General features: G+C 42.6%; 1 protein-coding gene across 1 annotated transcript in view; it reads left to right on the top strand.

Moving 5' to 3' along the window:
* The window catches only part of LOC129343925 (guanine nucleotide-binding protein G(o) subunit alpha), a 221,155-nt gene that overhangs the window by 196,114 nt on the left and 6,572 nt on the right, over positions 1 to 18,469 (top strand). The window contains exons 5-6 of the mRNA XM_055000328.1: positions 6,114 to 6,242; positions 8,498 to 8,627. Of these exons, the coding sequence (XP_054856303.1) occupies positions 6,114 to 6,242; positions 8,498 to 8,627 (259 nt within the window). The remainder of the gene's footprint in view (positions 1 to 6,113; positions 6,243 to 8,497; positions 8,628 to 18,469) is intronic.

Here is an 18,469-nt window from a genome sequence, read left to right as displayed (position 1 = left end):
GAGTGAGAAGGACTGGCCCAAACCCTCAAAGGATCCCATTGGCCAGGAGGACTCTGGGACCACCCATTGAGGAGGCGTGGCAAGAGGGGGAGATAAAAGGGGGCTAATAACCAGATCAGGGAACAAGGAGGTCAGATCCCTGTAGGTTGCTGAGAGCTTGTGACCAGCAATCAAAAGAATCAAGTGAAGCAAACCCCCTTTTGTTTCAGAGGACCCTATCTGGGGAAACGTGGAGTATTTCCAACTGGCTACTGGAAATCCAACCCCCAGCTTTTCAGATTCATCATGCTTTCCCACATAACTTCCAAGCCCACTTTCACTGTCATAAGTACTCCAAACTTGCTTTAAAATTGCCTGAGTGACCTGGGACGCCAAATTCTAACACCGGTGTCTTCTCTTACCATGTCTGGTGGTCAACTAAGCTAGCTTCCCAAGGTCGTGGCAATTCATAGGATGAGCTCCATCCAGGGAAGGTCAAGAATGTCTGATTGTGAAAATACATCATTCACTCATGGGTGTCATTGGTTTGGTGTTGAGGCACATCAACAAGAGTTCTCTCAATTACAGTATCAAAATGTATATCCTTCAGTGTATAAAGTGCTCAGTGCTTCAAATAAATAATCCACAATTTTACCATCAATAATTACAAACTGTCAGAAATCATTACAGTGTCTCAAGAATATAACACACAATAAATAAGGTTACAATTTTCATTACATCTGAGGTGTACCCGACAATCAATGAAAGGTTTCAAAGGTAACTCCTTATTACACTTCCCCATTGTTCTCCCGTTTCTTCCAAGAAGCTGGATTAATTTGTTGAGAAGCACAATGGCATAATCTTTGGATAGTTCAGCCCAAATGTCTCCGTAGGGAGCCAACGGTACCAAAATTGCCTGACAAACTGCTAGCTTGGTTTGTATCGCACACACACCACATTTGGGCTGGACTATCCAAAGATTATGCCATTGTGCTTGTCAACAAATTCATGCAGCTCTTGTTGTGTTAGTCATGCTTGCTCTCCCTTTGGAAAGCCTCTCTGTTTAGCGCATTGGTGTTCAGGCAGACATGCACCCGACAAACAAAATTAAGCTGAAGACCAGTGGCACTTTCAGGACTAACAACATTTATTCCAGCATAAACTTCCATGTGTCAGAGCTCATCTCATCAGATGCATGGAGCGTACATTCATAGCAGGTATAATTATACTAAAAGTTGAAAAGAGCAAGAGTCCAGTAGCATCTATAAGACCAGGGCTTTTTTTCTGGAAAAAGAGGTGGTGGAACTCAGAGCAGAACCACAAGTGACAAAAGGCACAGGTTGGACACTTGTCAGCTTCCCTCAAGTTTTGATGGGAAATGTAGGCAGCTTGGCGGAATGTTGGACAAGTGACAGTTGAAAAGTCCATTGGACAGCAGTCAGAGAGCCAAGCTGCGAGACCAGGATGCCTACATTTCCCATCAAAACTTGAGGGAAGCAGACAAGTATCCAGTCTGTGCCTTTTGTCACTTGTGGTTCTGCTCTCAGTGGTGGAACTCAGGACCGCACTTTGGGTCAGCTGGAACAAGGGGGGAGTTTTAAAGTTTAAATCGCCCTCAGAGAAAATGGTCACATGGCCGGTGGTCCCGCCCCCTGATCTCCAGACAGAGGAGAGTTTAGATTGCAATCTCAACTCCCCTCTGTCTGCAGATCAGGGGGCGGGGCCACTGGCCATGTGACCATTTTCAAGAGGTGCCAGAACTCCGTTCCACCACATTCCAGCTGAAAAAAGCCCTGTATAAGACTAACAAAATTTGTTGTAGGGTAGGAGCTTTTGTGAGTCACAGCTCACTTCTTCCAATGTAGCTGTGCACAGATTTTGTTAGTCTTGTAGGTGCTACTGAACTCTTGCTCTTTTCGACGGCTACAGACAGAGTAACACGGCTACTCATCTTGATGAATACTAAAAATTCCTAAGTATAACAACACAAGTTTTATGTGTTTGAGAAGTGTAGGCTGTAGACAGATAACAGTTTTCTGTGACTGCCCTTGGCCATGTGCTCTGCCCACATGCTATGGCCTATGCAGGTTTTTGATTATTTATCTAAAATAGCCTATGTATAATGGAGCCTGGATTGTTTTAGTGATAATTTTAAGAACATTATTGATTTTATAGCTGATGACTAATTTATTGTATTTTATGATGATGTGGACTGCCCTGAGCCCATTCGTGGCGAGGGTGGGATATAAATAAAATCAAATAAATAAATAAACAGAGCCGAAGAGGTTTCATTGCCATTGATATGTTCTCTTGTCCCATGATCACCCCTGGAAAATAGGTTTCACGAGGTTTTGTAGTACTTCAAAAACCTGTTTGTCCAAAGGAGCGAGAGAGGTTGAAGAAACATGGGAATTCACCACTTTCAGTGAGCCCTCTTATTCCACTTTTGAGCCCCTTTTAAAGCTATTGTCTACCTCCTGCCTAAAAAAAACATGGAAAATAGAATGAACCTAAGATTTCCAGGAAGAATGTTCCTTATAGGCAGGGCTTTTTTTCAGCTGGAACGTGGTGGAACAGAGTTCCAGCACCTCTTGAAAATGGTCACATGGCCGGTGGCCCCACCCCCTGATCTCCAGACAGAGAGATCAGGGGGCAATCTAAATTCCCCTCTGTCTGGAGATCAGGGGGCGGGGCCACCGGCCTTGTGACCATTTTCGCGGAGGGAGATTTAAACTTTTAAAAACTCCGCCCTTGTTCCAGCTGACCCAAAGTGACATCCTTGTGCAGTCCTGAGTTCCACCACTTTTCCCAGAAAAAAAGCCCTGCTTATAGGTTTGTCTCCTTTTTTCTGTATTACAGCCAACGTGTCTTCTTCCTATACCCCAAGAGATAGCATTTTGCCTTTAGCAATGAACTGCGTCTGAGTTTTTTCCCTCTTTTGCCTTCTAAAACCGAATGACTCAGAAAATTATATTCCATTGCAAAACAAAACATTTAAGAAAAGAGAGGCACCATATCTCAAATTTCTGTGGAATTGTCAGGGTGTCTGGGAAGACATAGGACTACAGATTCAGGTTTTGTGTGGATTTCATTCCTATATGTAAATTTCCCCTTCCTATGACCTCCTGTGGCAGCCATTTTCAGTTGGTGCTTACCACCCACTCTCAAAATGTGCCCACAGGTCAAAAATGTTGGGGTCCCCAAGACTAGTAACACAACCAAAACTAGGACACTGACTTCTTTCAAAAAGACCCTCCTCCCTTCGTCAATAATAAAAGATGGCAGCTGTTTGTAAATGGAAAATGAATGGTTATGTCTGTAAGGAATCAGAACCAGGAGTCTGATGTCCAAGATAAACTCTTGCACCCTTGGTCAAAGATTCCCTGCCCAGTGTCAGGTTTTTAAGGAAGCCTCCATAACTATATGTTATGGTTATAGATGTTTTTTAAATGCTCAGCAAAAGGCACGAGAGAAGGATGTCCACATAGGCCTTGCACATTTCCTCAGGTGACGTCACTTTTACAACTCTTTGTTGAAAATGAATAATGAAAACAAATAAGCAGAGGGAAACAGAAACGGGCTCCAACGAAGCCAAGAAGCAGGCTTTTTGGCCTTGCCTAGAGCTTGTTCTTTGAATCCAGGAGGGCACTGTTGCCTTGAAATGAGGAGATCAGACAATCAAAGTGTTTTGTGCATCCAGACTTTTCATTTGAGGGATCCTTCATTCTCGTTCCAGGATGTAAGCAGAAGTTACATGCCCTTTAGGCCATCTTTTCCCAAAGCACTGGAGTCTGGAATGTGAACTTTCCCCCCCCCTCCGAGACTAGGATTTGCCAAATGAAGGCTTGAGAATAATTGCAGACTGCTTGCCGTCTTGAGAAGTCACAGTGTGGATTCCACAGGGAACCTTTTCTTGTCATCTCTCCTCTCCTCTTGCCAGTAACAAATGCAGCTTAAATTGGAAGGGACTAAAATAAGCTCCCTGGGATATAACCCTGTACCCTCTAACCTTTCACAGACTACAACACTCTTCTTCTCCCACCAAGGGTCACATTATGATCCATGCGGCTATATATGTGTGCACACAACGACCATTACACTGTGCTGAAGGCTTTTTTGCCCGCTGTATTCATTTCCTTTGCAGCAGCCTGTCCTCTATAAAGAACGCATGCCAGGTTCTGGATTGAGCCATCTGCACACTTACAAACAGGCAGCTTCAGTCCCATTGACTTGCGTTAAGCCTGTTTGGTGGGCTTGCAGCTTTTGAGAATAACATTCGAGTGGCAAACATCTTTACTATCCTCAAAGGTCTTTACTATCCATCAGCAGCAGATGAGCCATTGTAAATAAATTCCTATTGTTGTAGCATTACCAGTTTTTGAAATAGCATAGAACAAGAGGGACTAGGGTTGCCAGCCTCCAGGTAGTGGCTGGAGATCGCCTGGAATTACAACTGGTCTCCAGGCCACAGGGATCAGTTCATCTGGAGAAAATGGTTACTTTGTGGGGCGGACTCTCTGGAATTATGCCATGCCAAGGTCGTTTCCCTCCCCAAACCCCACTTTCTCCAGGTTTCTCAAGGTTTCACCCGCCAGATTTCCAGGAATTTCCCAACTTGGAGCTGGCAACCCTAAGAGGGACCACTGTGAGAACTTTCAGGGGACACGAAGTTCCTGTTCTCCCACCAATTCCATTTCCATTCTGGGTCCAATTTAACTTCGCCCCCACTGTTTATGGCTGGTGCCACCACAGTGAGTACCATTTGGGGTTGGTGGAGCAATCGGAATGCTGCCCAAGCTCCAGACTGGACTTCTTGTGATGCAATTAATACTTTGGAGGGAGTTTAACCCCCCGCCCAAGTTTTTAATGTCTACAAAACAGGTTTTCTTTAATCTTTACAATCCCTATATTCATTGCCAAGGCTGGCCTGTTCTGAATATGTTTTGAGCTGACCAGGGGTTAGATATAAAGACCGCTTAGCCTAATCTTGCAAGGACTGCAGTCACCCTTTCCCGTCTGTATGTATATAGACACTCAGATCAATGTCTGAGGTCTCCTTCTCTCCCCCCAGTCCCCAGCCTGAGATGCAGGGCTCATTTTGAGGGGGAACACGCAGGAACGCAGTTCCAGTAGTTCTCCAAAGAGGTCACATGTCAGGTGGCCCCGCCCACCTGATTTTTGGCCATTTGGGGCCAATTTTGGCCTGGATTGGGCCCAAAATGGCCAGGATTGGTCCTAAAACAGCCAGGATTGGTCCCAGAACGGCCAGAATCAGGCCTCTGACGGGTGGTGGATCACTCTTCCACTCAGCAGTGGCCCAATTCTGACCATTTTAGGTCCCTTTTCAGCCATTTTCAGCCCCTTTTTGCCATTTTGGGTCTAATTTCGGCCCTGAATGGCCAGGATTGGGTCCAAAACAGCCAGTATATGTGAGGCCAGGGGTGTGTGACATATGCAAATCAGTTATGCTAATGACACTTCCGGTGGTGGCAAGGGGGCGTGGCATATGCTAATGAGTTATGCTAATGAGTTCCTGCAGCTCTTTTTCTACAAAATGACCCCAGCCTGAAGTGGATATGTAAAACAGGCCTTTTCAGACTTCTCAAGGGAGATCTTTGCTGCATCCCTCCTAGACTTCCAGAAATCTGAAAAAACTTGGCAGTTTCCATTAGCATTTGGAATTACTTGGCGCTTCTGTCTCCTTTGAGCTTAAGCTGTCTATAACATTTTAACCCCTCCCTTCCTTATGGAAGGTCAGAGCAGCTTACTTGGTTCTCTCCTCTTCCATTTTAACCTCATAACAGCCCTGCGAGGTAGCTCAGTCTGTGAGTGATTGCCTCCAGATTAACCAGTGAGCTTTGTGGCTATGCAGAATTCTGAGCACCAGTTCCTCCAGTCCTATAATGGGGAGAAGGGAATATCCTGTTCTTTTATTTCCCCTACCCATTTTGATTTTTTTCTTGAGCCTCCTAAATTATAGCAATAATAGTACAAACTGTGTATAATTGCTTTCTTCTGATTTTTTTTAAATCTAAAGAAAATGTGTCTTGTGTTTTTCCCTGAAGTATCAATAGCCCTGAAAAATATTTTGTCTATTTTTTGCCTCATGCTTCTTAATATTTCCATTTCCACAGCTACTTAGACAGCTTAGATCGAATTGGAGCTTCTGACTACCAGCCAACAGAGCAAGATATCCTTCGAACCAGGGTCAAAACAACTGGCATTGTAGAAACCCATTTCACGTTCAAAAACCTCCACTTCAGGTTAGTACAATGCAAAAATGCAACTGTTAAGATCGCACAGCTTTGTTGCACAGCAGTCCCTCTGTTTGTCTAATCAATTGTTCATCATGCTCTTTCTCCAAGAAACTTGAGACAGTGTGCATAATATTCTCTGACTCCCTTTTTATCATCAACTCTATGAGATAGCTTAGTCTGAGAAAGTGGTGCAAAATTATCCAGTGACCTTTTATGGCTGAGGAGTTCATCTAAAGAGAGTAAGCACAATCAACCGCTCAAATCAAACAATTGCACTAACTCTTTTTTTAAAGATCCAAATTTAAACATATGGTAAATGTTAAAAGTCTGTCACAGGAAACCTAAGCTTGAACAGTAAGGGGCTTGACTGACCTCTCTAGGGCTTTCCATAATGGTATCACTGCAAAGAAGGCCCTGTTTTAGCACCTCTTAATTTTAACTCTCTAAGACCCAATTTAAACTTATTTGTTTAACGTTGCAAATATTCAGCATCCCACTTAAACTTAATCACTGTTTGTTTGTTTGTTTGTTTGCTTGCTTGCTTGCTTGCTTGCTTGCTTGCTTGCTCGCTCGCTCGCTCGTTCGTTCGTTCGTTCGTTCGTTCGTTCGTTTGTTCGTTTGTAGTATGTTTTCCTATCGCCATTGTCCAAAACCAGACTCAAGGCAGGTCACAATGATAATAAATACAGGATAAATCCATAAACACTAACAAATACAAGTAATTTAAAATTAGGTGTCATTGTCAAAAGCCCTCCTGAATAATTCTGCCTTGCAAAATTTGCAGAATCAACAAAACAACTCCCTAACAACTTCAGGAAAGCTATTTCATAAAAGAGGAGCAGACACTGAAAAAGTTCTATACCCAGCAGTGACTGTTCTAACTACCTTATAGGAGAGAATAATCAATATGTGTTGGTACAAAGTCATGATACAGTCTACCATTTTGTCACTAATTAGGAAGTTGAATGGCTTCCCTTGAACAATAAGACAGGTGCTAGAACTTTTTTTTTTCTCTCATGGGGGAACGATCACTAGATACACAAAGAAAAAAGCTGCTATTAAGGGAGAAATTATGCCAATTTTGGAAGAAAAACAAAAACTATATGACATTTGGGGGATCAGAGAAGGTTTTAAAGAAGTTCAGAAATGGATGTTTAACAAAGTAGATGAAGCAGCACTTTGAAGAGTTAGAACAGAAATTACAAAGTATTGAAAAAGAGATAGTAAAAGAGGTTACAATCAGCAGAAAGTAATGGCAGATAAAGTAGCAAGATTGTAAAGTGCTTCTGGAAAAACTAGAAAGTGCTTTTTGGCTCTGAGGAAAAACTAGTACACAGAAGAAGGGGATGATTCTGTCAGAAACGTTGGAAGGTATGGAAAATTAGGTCAGAAAGACCAATCTTTGAATAAGGTTCGACTGAGGAAACAGAAGGGAATGGTTTAAGGATTAATTTAAAATATTCATTTTTTGATTAGGATCAGAATATGGAGGATGTAGATACATTTCAGATCAATAACAAATACGCAAGACTATACAAATTACCAAAAGACATAATTGTTGAGTTCTGTGATGTTACAATTAGAAATAAGATAATTTAAACTATTCGAGTTAACCCAGATTTAATGACTGAAGGCTCTTTTCAGTTTATCAACAATATCCATTAAAAAGAGGAAAGAACTGCAGTTTTTAACTCATAAATGAAATGTAAAAAAGGTTATATAGATGAAAGTTCCCTTTGAAACTTTTGATGAAGAAAGCACAAACTGTAGGAGACCAAAAACATAGCCAAATATACGGCCTCTGGCATAGAAGGAGATGTTGAGGTATTAGGAGATGTTGAGGTATTAGGAGATGTTGAGGAGTGTCAGGACCATCATTGAACCTCCCACTGGTCTCCAGTATTTGAGTACAGCTCGTGTGTCCGTCTACCTCCTCTTTGTATGCTGGGGGCAGGAATGTGTAGCCAACTATTTCAGGTTTGTGTGTATATATATAATTTCAATTGCTGAATTTTATTGTAGAATCTGCTATGTAATTGTATTTTATGACTGTTGTACCCCATCCTGAGCCCACTTGTGGGGAGGGCGGGTTAAACACCGAATAAACTAAACTAAACTAAATTACACGGAGATAGATTTTTCTCCCTCAGCAAAAAGCTCAGACTGTATCCACACATTGGTCTGTCACTGGACAATTCCACATTGGAAGGCATTCCTTGGATCCGAGCCACAATGAAAAACCATTCCCGTTTCTTTTACAGGCTGTTTGACGTTGGAGGTCAGAGGTCAGAACGTAAGAAATGGATCCACTGTTTTGAGGATGTCACCGCGATTATTTTCTGTGTCGCACTGAGTGGATATGACCAGGTGCTTCATGAAGATGAAACCACGGTGAGTATTCCCCGGGCAAGTTAGTCCCTGAGAGGTGAGCACTTTTCTGTGTATCAGTTGGAGGTCACATCTTTAAAAGGATGCTGCACTTTTTCTTACTTAACATGTCTTCCTTTGACTCTTAAATGCTACAGAGATTCCATTCTACAGCCAACTGTTGGATGTTAAGTCTTCCATTCGACATTAGCACAGGTAACCACTGTTCCTTGCCCTCTTATTAAGTTAATCAAGAATTCGGCTGCAGATCTGTGGACCCTTTTTCACTGGTTAACTTGAACCGAATGTCTCCAGAACAGAAGGGGATGTTTGGATCATGTTTAAAAATATATATAAGGAATCATGCAGAGTAGTTTTTATTATTCTGCTCAGGGAAAACCTGCAGAACAAAAGCAAAAAAAAAGAGAGGATATCTGCCAAGAGCTGTCTCTCCCATTATTGGGGTAATAATGGCTGAATGTGACTGAGTGCAACTGAACTAATCACAGTTGTAAGGTCTGTTCTTGGCCAGATTCCTACCATTACTTTTCCTGCTTCAGAACCAGAAATGTTGGTACTGGTGTTCTGAATTCAAGTACATAGTACAACCATGAAAGCTGGGTCTTAAAGAGGAGATTGTATGAATTTTATTGAAGAATATTAACACCTGCTCACTCAGATAAAAATAATAATACCAATTCATATTCCTCCTTCCCCAAGTGGCAGTCAGGTTAAGAAAGCCTGCTGGGGTGTGTGTGTGTGTGTGTGAGGGGGGTACTTTCCTTTGGAGACGAGAGAACTGGAAATTTGTGGTCTCTTTATTTACAGTGAACAAGGTCTGAAAGTTGGGGAAAGCCACAAGACCAATGTTTTGTTTTTTTAATTGTATTCTGAACAGGGGAGCTTTGGGGATTATTAGAACCTTGAGTTAACATTCCTTGGTGGCTACAGAGGTCAGGCAGTTGTACTAATGGAGTTCTACCCCTGTTAATCCCGTGCCACTATTCATTGTTGCAAAATTAAGGTTACATATTCTTTATTTGCTAAGCTGTTCAGTACCAGCTCTCTTAACCCTCTTTGCTGAATGGTGTTGTCACATTCCAAATTTCTGCTTCTTTTTTTTTAAAATCCAACCAACCGTCTGCTAAATGGATTCATGTAACAGGGAACATGTTGACATGATTATAGTCCTCAGCATGGAAGTTCACATTGACCAGCCTAGGGGGTAATTTTGCTACAGTGATAGAGTGAACATTGTCTCTTTAAAAAAAAAAAAAAAAACCTTGAAAATCAGTTCTGGATTTTTTAAGTGCCAAAGATGTAATCCCCTCAAGGCAACGAAGTTTAGATGCTTGTTTATTGTGATTCTTGGGTTTGTAACAATTTGCTAAGTGTTGTTTCGGTTACTCCTTTTTATGGTGTAATTTAATGGGGGGAGGGGGGAGTTCCTGTCTATATTTCATGGTTTTATGGTTTCTTCTAGTTTGTAAATAATTTTTTTAAAGAGTGGAACATTGTCAAATATAAAAAGTAAATGTCTTCCTGAGGGATTTTTTAAAGCATAGACTATGGAACTAGGAGCCCTAACCTGTATAATCCAAGCAAGCAAGCCCAGTCTTATCAGATCTCAGAAGCTAAGTAGAGTTGGCCCTTGTTAGTAGATGGATAGGAGACTTCAAAAAAAGGCCAGGGTCGCTAAGAAGAGGCAGGCAAAGCCAATCCACCTTTTGAAAACCCCAGCAGGGGTTGCCCTAAGTTGGCTGTGACTTGATGGCACCCTCCAGCATGTGGAACTGGAAGGCAAATGTAGAGAGCTAGCTGGAATCAAGCCGTGCAATTTCATCTCACAGTTATAACCATTTTCATATACAGCATATAAAAACTTTTCAGAGAAGAACCCCTTCCTGAAAGCCAGGGGAAGGAGGAAAAGGTTAAAGGAGTAGCTCAGTCTGACATTTTGCTTTTATTAGAAAATTCCCAGAAATCATCTGCCTGTCTTTGGATCATGGACATCAGTAAGGCAGCTGTGGCTTTGCGGTCTTCACCCTGAACGTACATTAGCTGTGCAGGCTTCAGAAATTTGTACTTAGCCAGCGGTGGATGCTGCGAATTGATGCCAGCCTATTTCTATTGCTGCAATCTATTTCATTTCTAATTCAAGGGGGTTCAAGGCTGACGCACCTTGGGAAGAGGGCAGAGCTCATGAGCGTGCTCTGTTGTACAATAGGATGGGTTCTTTGTGGACTGAGGTTATTAGAATAATGCATTATGGGATGGGGGGAAATTGCCTACCAGTGTTTGCAACTAATGACGGTTCTCCAGTGTTCAGCTGGTGAAGAGTCAAGGGGGGGGGGCTTTTATAAATTTGCTATTTACCTATAAACCACTTCACTGATATCTTGTGCTTTCAAGACCATTCTAATGGTAGAAGTTTTGATCCTCCAGTATTAATGATCCGCACATGTTTTTTTATTTAAACAATAGCGAATGCCACTTCAACACATACGGGAGGGAGATAGAAACATAGCTTTTAAGGACCTTCCTTTCCAATTCCCAGGAACGTGAATTCATAGGATGAGCTGCCAATTTCAGATTTCAAAACCACAGAACCTTGAAACTGTCTATATCAAACCATTGATCTGTCAAGGTCGATGTTGCCTGCTTTGGCTGGCAGCCGCTATCCAGGGTCTCAGTTGGAGGCTCTTTTAACCGTAGATGCCAAGAATTGAACCTGGGATCTTGCTGCTCTACCACTGAGCCATGTTGTTTTAACAATGCTCATAAGGACCTCCAAAGAGAAGGCAAGCAACACAAGAGAAGTAATTATGTCAATGAATTATATAGATTCATATTGTGTCCAAAACAAAACCAACCAGTATAATTACAAAATAAATAAAGACGTTAACATAATGATATTAACAATAATTTTAAAAAGGAATAGACATTTATGTATAGACTAGAACAGTGGTTCTCAACCTGGGGCCATATGGCCCCCCAGGGGGCCCCAGGATATTCCAAGGGGGCCTCAGGTAAAAATTTAAGTTTCCCAATAAGAACTGCATGTGTGCATTTTGTGTGGCTGTTTATGCTTATTTGTTCCTTGGCTATTTACAAACAAGACATTGAAATAGCTACCTTCAAGTACAACACCTTTATTGGCATATAAAATAGCTACCTTTATACCGGTAGGACAGGGGGGGCCACATGAAGGAAACAAAGTTGAGAAACACTGGACTAGAACATGGGGGAGAACATAAATATGAACATTGTACAAACAAGGAAAAGTCCTAGGTATAACTTGTTAGGATACTGTAGTTTCTTCGGAATGTACAATGGAATATCTATGTATCTCCAGTTAGCGAAGAAAGAAAAATAGCCAATGTGAGTCTGTAGAACTAATTGTCATAGTATTAGAAGTATGTCCTAATTACAAAAATGAACTAAAAATAATTTGAATTACCTGTTAGCAGCAGGCATTCAAATATTAAACAATTACAGAAGCAGTAGAAAAGAGCAAGAGTCCAGTAGCACCTATAAGACTAACAACATTTGTGGTAGGGTAGGAGCTTTCGTGAGTCACAGCTCACTTCTTCAGATATGAGGTATGTATCTTCTTCAGGTATGAGCTGACCACCACACCATGCTGGCTCACTATAATAAGCAAACATTATATTTTATCTCCAAAAGACAATAAACATAGTATAAAGAAAGAATCAAACCTGTATAGCGCAACAAAACAACAACTGAAGGGGTTCTTTCTTTCCTAACCTCCCAGACAAGGTTAAATAAATTTACACCAAGGCTTGTTGCCAAATAAACATACACAGAGTTGATCAGCTACAGGTATTCCCTTTGAGAGCAAAACTAACCAGGGATATCGAGCAGGTGCTAAATTATCCTGCAGTTTCTGCTGAGGATAAAGATGTTGATTTACCAATTGGATCAGTAAAATACTGGCTGGTTGGCAATGCAGGTAGCTGCAATACTACTTCTTGGCCATAGGTGGCACTGAAGCAGACAAGAAGCTTAGGTGCTCCGCTCCATTATTTATTTCGTTCTGCCAAATCTGACAAGTAGAAGTGCATACAAAACATGACAATTCAATAAAAATGTTTCCAAGGGATGGGTTTCTGCATGGCTGCGTCGTGCTTTTTCTTTGATGGTCCCATTAAGGGCAGTTGGAAGGTGAAAGCTCGCAGTCGGATATGTTGCTAGGGTGCTACAGAAAAATTCCAGTAACTTTCTCTCTGAACTACAGTGCACCTGTTGGTGCCAGTTGGATTAAGACCTTTAGATCCGGGGACTGCAAGCTGTGGCTCAGTACAGAACCAAATAGGCATTCTTTAAGTTAAGGTCTATCAGACGGGTAGTTGAGATGCTAGAATACCATCAACTGGCGTTACACCGCTGCAGCCCCGAACTCCCGAGCTCAAGTGATCAACCGGCCTCAGCCTCCCATGCTCAGGCTGGGATTACGGGCGTGCGCCCCCCACCCCTGCCGCGCCCAACTAGAATGCTAGATGCTAGAATACCAAGATGTGCCGGGAATGGCAGGCAACGACTTTTAATGGGGCTAAAGCACTTTTTGGAGATGCTTTTCAGAAAGGGAAATGATCCAGGTGAACAAGTGCAAACCATGCACTGATTTATGGTAGTGCATTAAAATAATTGTGCAGGGGTGCTCCTGTATACATTCAGTACTTACTGTGAGATCTCATGTGTGCCACGTCTTAATAAAGGATCCACAACAACCAGTGTTTGGGCTGCAGAAATTCTGTGGATTATTAATCAACATGTCATTTATAATAATAACAACAACAACAGCATTTGATTTATATACCACTCTTCAGGACAACTTAATGCCCACTCAGAGCGGTTTACAAAGTATGCCATTATTATCCCCACAACAAAACACCCTGTGAGGTGGGTAAGGCTGAGAGAGCTCCAGAGAACTGTGATTAGCCCAAGGTCACCCAGCTGGCTTCAGATTAGAGTCCCGCGCTCTTAACCACTACACCAAACTGGCTCCAAACTACACCAAACCTTATCCATAAGGTTAAGCTGTGTATATTTTTGGTTTTCTTATACCATCTCTTTGTTGATCTCTTACTCTATATTTTGACATGATTTGACTTTTTAGTTGTAAAAGATGCTGGCCTCTTGTCTTTTCATTTCGCAAGTCTCTGTAGTGTCATCCAGACAGCATTTGAGTTAAATGACATGCGTCACATAGCATTGTGTGGTTCTTTCTTTCACTTCTGGCGGGTGTGGATTTCCTTTACTTGGCCACGGAGGGATTTGTGATTAAATGACTGGTGGTACAGTTTTAGAGTTGCGTTAGGCATTTTATATAGATATACATATGATCAGTAATCAGATCAGTTTAAGTTGTAATTGGATGGGGGGGGGCACTTGTTTTTTAACCAATGCTTATACATGAACAATGAAATTCATAATTTTATTCATACCCAGTGGCAGTTTTAAGAAAATATTGGAGAAGAAGAATCCACAGTTGAGGGTTGAGAAAGTGGCAGGCAGTGATTGGCTAAGACTGGAAAGGGGAAGAGTGGCAAAGACCAGGGAACTACAAAGGAAAAGGATTGCATGGTTAAGATAGTGTAAAGCAGAAAGCGTTAGGATATCAAAATCTGTTCGCTTTCCAGATCAGTAACCGTGTTAGTCTGTAGCAGCAAAATAAATCAAGGGTCCAGTGGTATCTTGAAGACTAACAAAATATAAGCTTTAACTTCGTTAGATGCATAAGAGTGTAAATCCTTTAAGCTGAATTACTCTAGAATGGTGAAACACTTGCGTGAACTAGAATTTACTGAATCATTTTCATTGCTTATATTGCTAAAAAAAATTGTGATGTTTTTTCCTGTTTTTTTCTTCATAACAAATTGTTTCTTTTTAAAGAAACTTTGGTTTATAATAATTTGCTAAACTCTGCTAACAGGCTCGGATCTAGGATTGCCGGCGCCGAGGGCAACCCTTGTCCGGTTTTGCACGCGCGCTCCCGGCACTGCATGATGACATCACTTTCGTGACATCATCACGTAGGGAGGACATGCTGCCTGTGCGGCAAGCCGGCTGCCCCAGCACACAGTGTGCTGTGGAGCTGGCGGCGGCAGCTCGGGTGTGCACTGGGGCAGCCGGCTTGCCACGCGGCAAGTGCCTGGAGAGTGTATAGTTTGGGGAGGTGAGGGAGTATAATGTTACCCAAATTGGGGGGGGGGGAATGTCTCCTTGCGAGTTGGGAGAATTAGCCCTGAATAGTCCAAAATGGGAGAGTCGATAAGAGAAGATCGGTAGGATGTGTTAGGAGATTAATTCAGGAACTCAGGGAAGACCCTATTGCCTTAGGATCTTTGCACATCTCTGGGGCATGGGGGGTGAAAGCTGGGCCGATTCCACATGGCTTACCTGAAGCCGGGACGTTGCGGAACATTGCGGAACATGCCGGAAAAAAGCGGAAGATCGTGTTTTCTCGTGCGAGTTTTGCGCAACATCGCTCAAAATTTGTGCAAGAAAACGCGATCTTCCACGTTCTTTTCCGGCATGTTCCGCAGTGTCCCAGCTTCAGGTAAGCCATGTGGAATCGGCCCCGGTCTCTCCTGACACCTCACATGCTAGTAATTTTCCAGCTCCCGTCCAGGATCTGGCCGCCATTTCCTGCCTTGCTAGGCAGCATTTCTATGTTTAAAACACAAATGGAGAGGGGCTTATGATATTGCCCATATTCTTGAGCCTTCTTAATATTGTGAGGGCAGATCTGACTGCTAAAAATAATGCCATAAAGTCCATCCTCTAAAGCTGCCATTTCCTAAAGAGGAACTGTTCTCTGTAGCCTGGAGACCAGTTGTAATTCCAAGAGAACTCCAGGCCCCAACTTGAGATTGGTAACCCTATCCACAACCCAGGCAAAATAAGTAGTAGCAGAAAGAGGTACTGCAGGCAATTTTGCCACAAGAATATTCTTAATTTTTAAAAAAGACGAAGGTGGTCTCAGATGGCGCCTAGATGTAGAGCAGAGATGCTGGCCAGTTGCTCTGGGATGCTTTATAATAAATCCAGCAGGAGAGAAGTCTTCAAGAGTGAAAATAAAAATATCCATCTTGTGTCACGTGCATGTTCGGACTGTGGTACTACAACTCCCTCTCCATATTTAACCTATTCCAGTTGCTTTCTTATTATTCAAATGTTGTTATGAGAACTGGGTGGGGGGAGTAAGTCTTATAATGATTCTAAATCTGTATAGTTTCTGGTTAGAACAATAAGTCGCCAATATAAACAGTGTGTCACAAGCCCTATAAAGCTGCCATGTTTTGCTGTCTTTGGGAGACCCAAGTGGGTAGCATGCATGCATAGAGAACATGGGTGCGACACCTCCTGACCTTCTGAGAATAACAGCCTAATGGTATGACCAAGTCACTCACAGGTGAAGAGGATTCGTCCATTGTGTCTGAGCCTTGGTATGTTCCTGTCTATGGTACACCTCCTGAAGCTTGGCTTGCGTTTCCTGTCTCTGTCTCTCATGGTCTGCAGGTCACAGTTCTGGCCTTGACTCCAGTGAAGCCTTAGCTGTGTGTTTCTGCTTCCTGTCATGTGACTGTGATGCCATATGACTTCCGGTTCTGTGTTAGTAGCTCAGTGGGTCCCATGTTGAGCAGGTTCCAGGTCTGAAAAGGTTGAAGACCACAGCATTAGATTTCCTGCTCCTCTTCAAAGAATCATACATCTGGTCCATGATACGTTGATGTTGATGCCATACAACTATATATAACTGCTCTTTTGTGCTTCCCCCCATCATTTCCTTCTTCCTTCTTTCCGAAGGATCAGTTGAAATAACAATTTTAACCTTTGTTGTTGGTGGTGGTGGTGGTGGAGGTGGTGGTGGTTTGCCGTTCTGAACCCTGGCAAGCGTTCTAGCACATTGTATACAACGTGCTGACAACGGGTGTTTCAGCTTAGATAGAATTTCTGCAATTGGTGAGGACTGCAGGAAAACCAAATGGGATCATCCACATAAGACGGCCGCTTCTGCCGTGCCCTGTGATAGGCAAATGTAACACCATTTGATTACTTCCAAAGCCAAAAGGATTTACAGGTTCCTAATACGTATCAACTGTTGCATTCAGGGCTATTGTAGATATGTAGGCAGCTCTGCCTCGGGGCCAAGCTACAAGTGACGCCTGACACAGGTTGGACACTTGTCAGCTTCCCTCAAGTTTTGATGGGAAATGTAGGCGTCCTGGTCTTGCAGCTTGGCTCTCCATTTAATTGAAGTTTACAGAGTGGCGGTCTATGGGAGGGAGAACATGCGATCGGGAGGGGGGTGCAGGCATCGGGCTCTCGACGGGTGCCCCCCTTCCCCTCCGCTGGGTGTGGGGGGGGGCGTTCTGTAAACTTCAATTAAATGGAGAGCCAAGCTGTAAGACCAGGACGCCTACATTTCCCATCAAAACCTGAGGTAAGCTGACAAGTGTCCAACCTGTGTCAGGCGTCACTTGTAGCTTGGCTCTCATTTCGGCCCAATGACTGTCCTGGGCCAGGAAGATGGTGGATATGGTATTTACCCAAAGGGAAACTTAAGGGTTTTCTTCCAGGTGTACCGTCAAGAAGAAAAAGGAATTGTCTTCAGTCCACAAACATGTTACAGTTGTGTATCATAACAAAAAAAATTCTTTTCTGTATAACATTTTTAAGGGGGTCATCTTGCATTCAAGGCCATCTTCCTTACAGCTAAATATGGTATCGTGTGAGAAGAATGGTATACATAAATAAAAGAGATATCTCCACCTCCCTTATTTATTTATTTAGATAATTATACCTCACTTTCCCCCACAGTGGGACCCAAAGCATTTTACAACATTAACCTCTTCTCCGTTTCATCCTCACTTCAACCATGTGAAGTAGGTTAGGCTGAGAGAGAAGCTTGGTACAGGTAACACACAAGGAAGAATATCAGGTTTCAGCATGCTGGCCCCGCTCTCCAATCTCGATGTAATTGCTTGGTCATCTTCAGGGTATGGCCCCGGGGAGGAACTGGCCGTGTCTTCGGTCAGTGCAGGGGGGAGGTCAGGGGTAAAGGCATGTATCCAACAAGATCTGTGCACAGAGCGGACCTCACAAAATGGTTTCCCCTTCTCTTTGAAGCTTACTATGCTCTCTCCCTAATTTTTGTTCCTCAAGGTCAATGGATCTGCACAAACAGCAAAAAGGGCAGGGGTGTGTGTGTGTGTGCACTGGAAGGAAAAGTTGGCAGAAATCGCTTTCCCCTCTTCCAGAGATGGAAGTGCCATAAGTTTTTTTTTAAAAAAATTAGAATTTTATTTGAAAAGAAAAATATAGATAGCAATAGAAAGTACATAGAAACTTACACAACATAAAGAATACTAAATTTAAACTACAACAGAAAAGGATATTCAGAGTATGTGGTAATATAGATAACTTATGGAATGTTTCTCCTCTCCCGCTCCTTAAGCGCCGTAAGATTTTGTAACCTCGTGTTTGGATACAAGCAGATCAGTAAGAAGCATGTGAACCAAAAGGAACACCACAGAATTGCTCCTAAGATACGCAAACAGTCTAGTTCAGTGGTTCTTAAGCTGATCTTACCTGGTGGGCACTGGTTTAGCTACTGCACCGTCATATCGCATGAAAGCCAATAGGATAAATAAAAGTCTATGTGTAACAGTTTTCAAACTTTCTCTCTTCAGAGTACCCTGAAAGCCCATCTAAGAATCCCTGGACATCTAGAGTAGAGTCCTTGCATGTAGCAAAGGATTACAAGGCACATTGTGGGGTACACAAGCTTACATAGCAATGACCGGGCATGTTGACTCGCACTGTTATCCCCTGGAAGG

Source organism: Eublepharis macularius, chromosome 16 (genome assembly GCF_028583425.1).
Source record: "Eublepharis macularius isolate TG4126 chromosome 16, MPM_Emac_v1.0, whole genome shotgun sequence".
Lineage (NCBI taxonomy): Eukaryota > Metazoa > Chordata > Lepidosauria > Squamata > Eublepharidae > Eublepharis > Eublepharis macularius.
The sequence above is the reverse complement of the archived record's forward strand: the minus strand, read 5'-3'. Positions and strand labels throughout refer to the sequence as shown.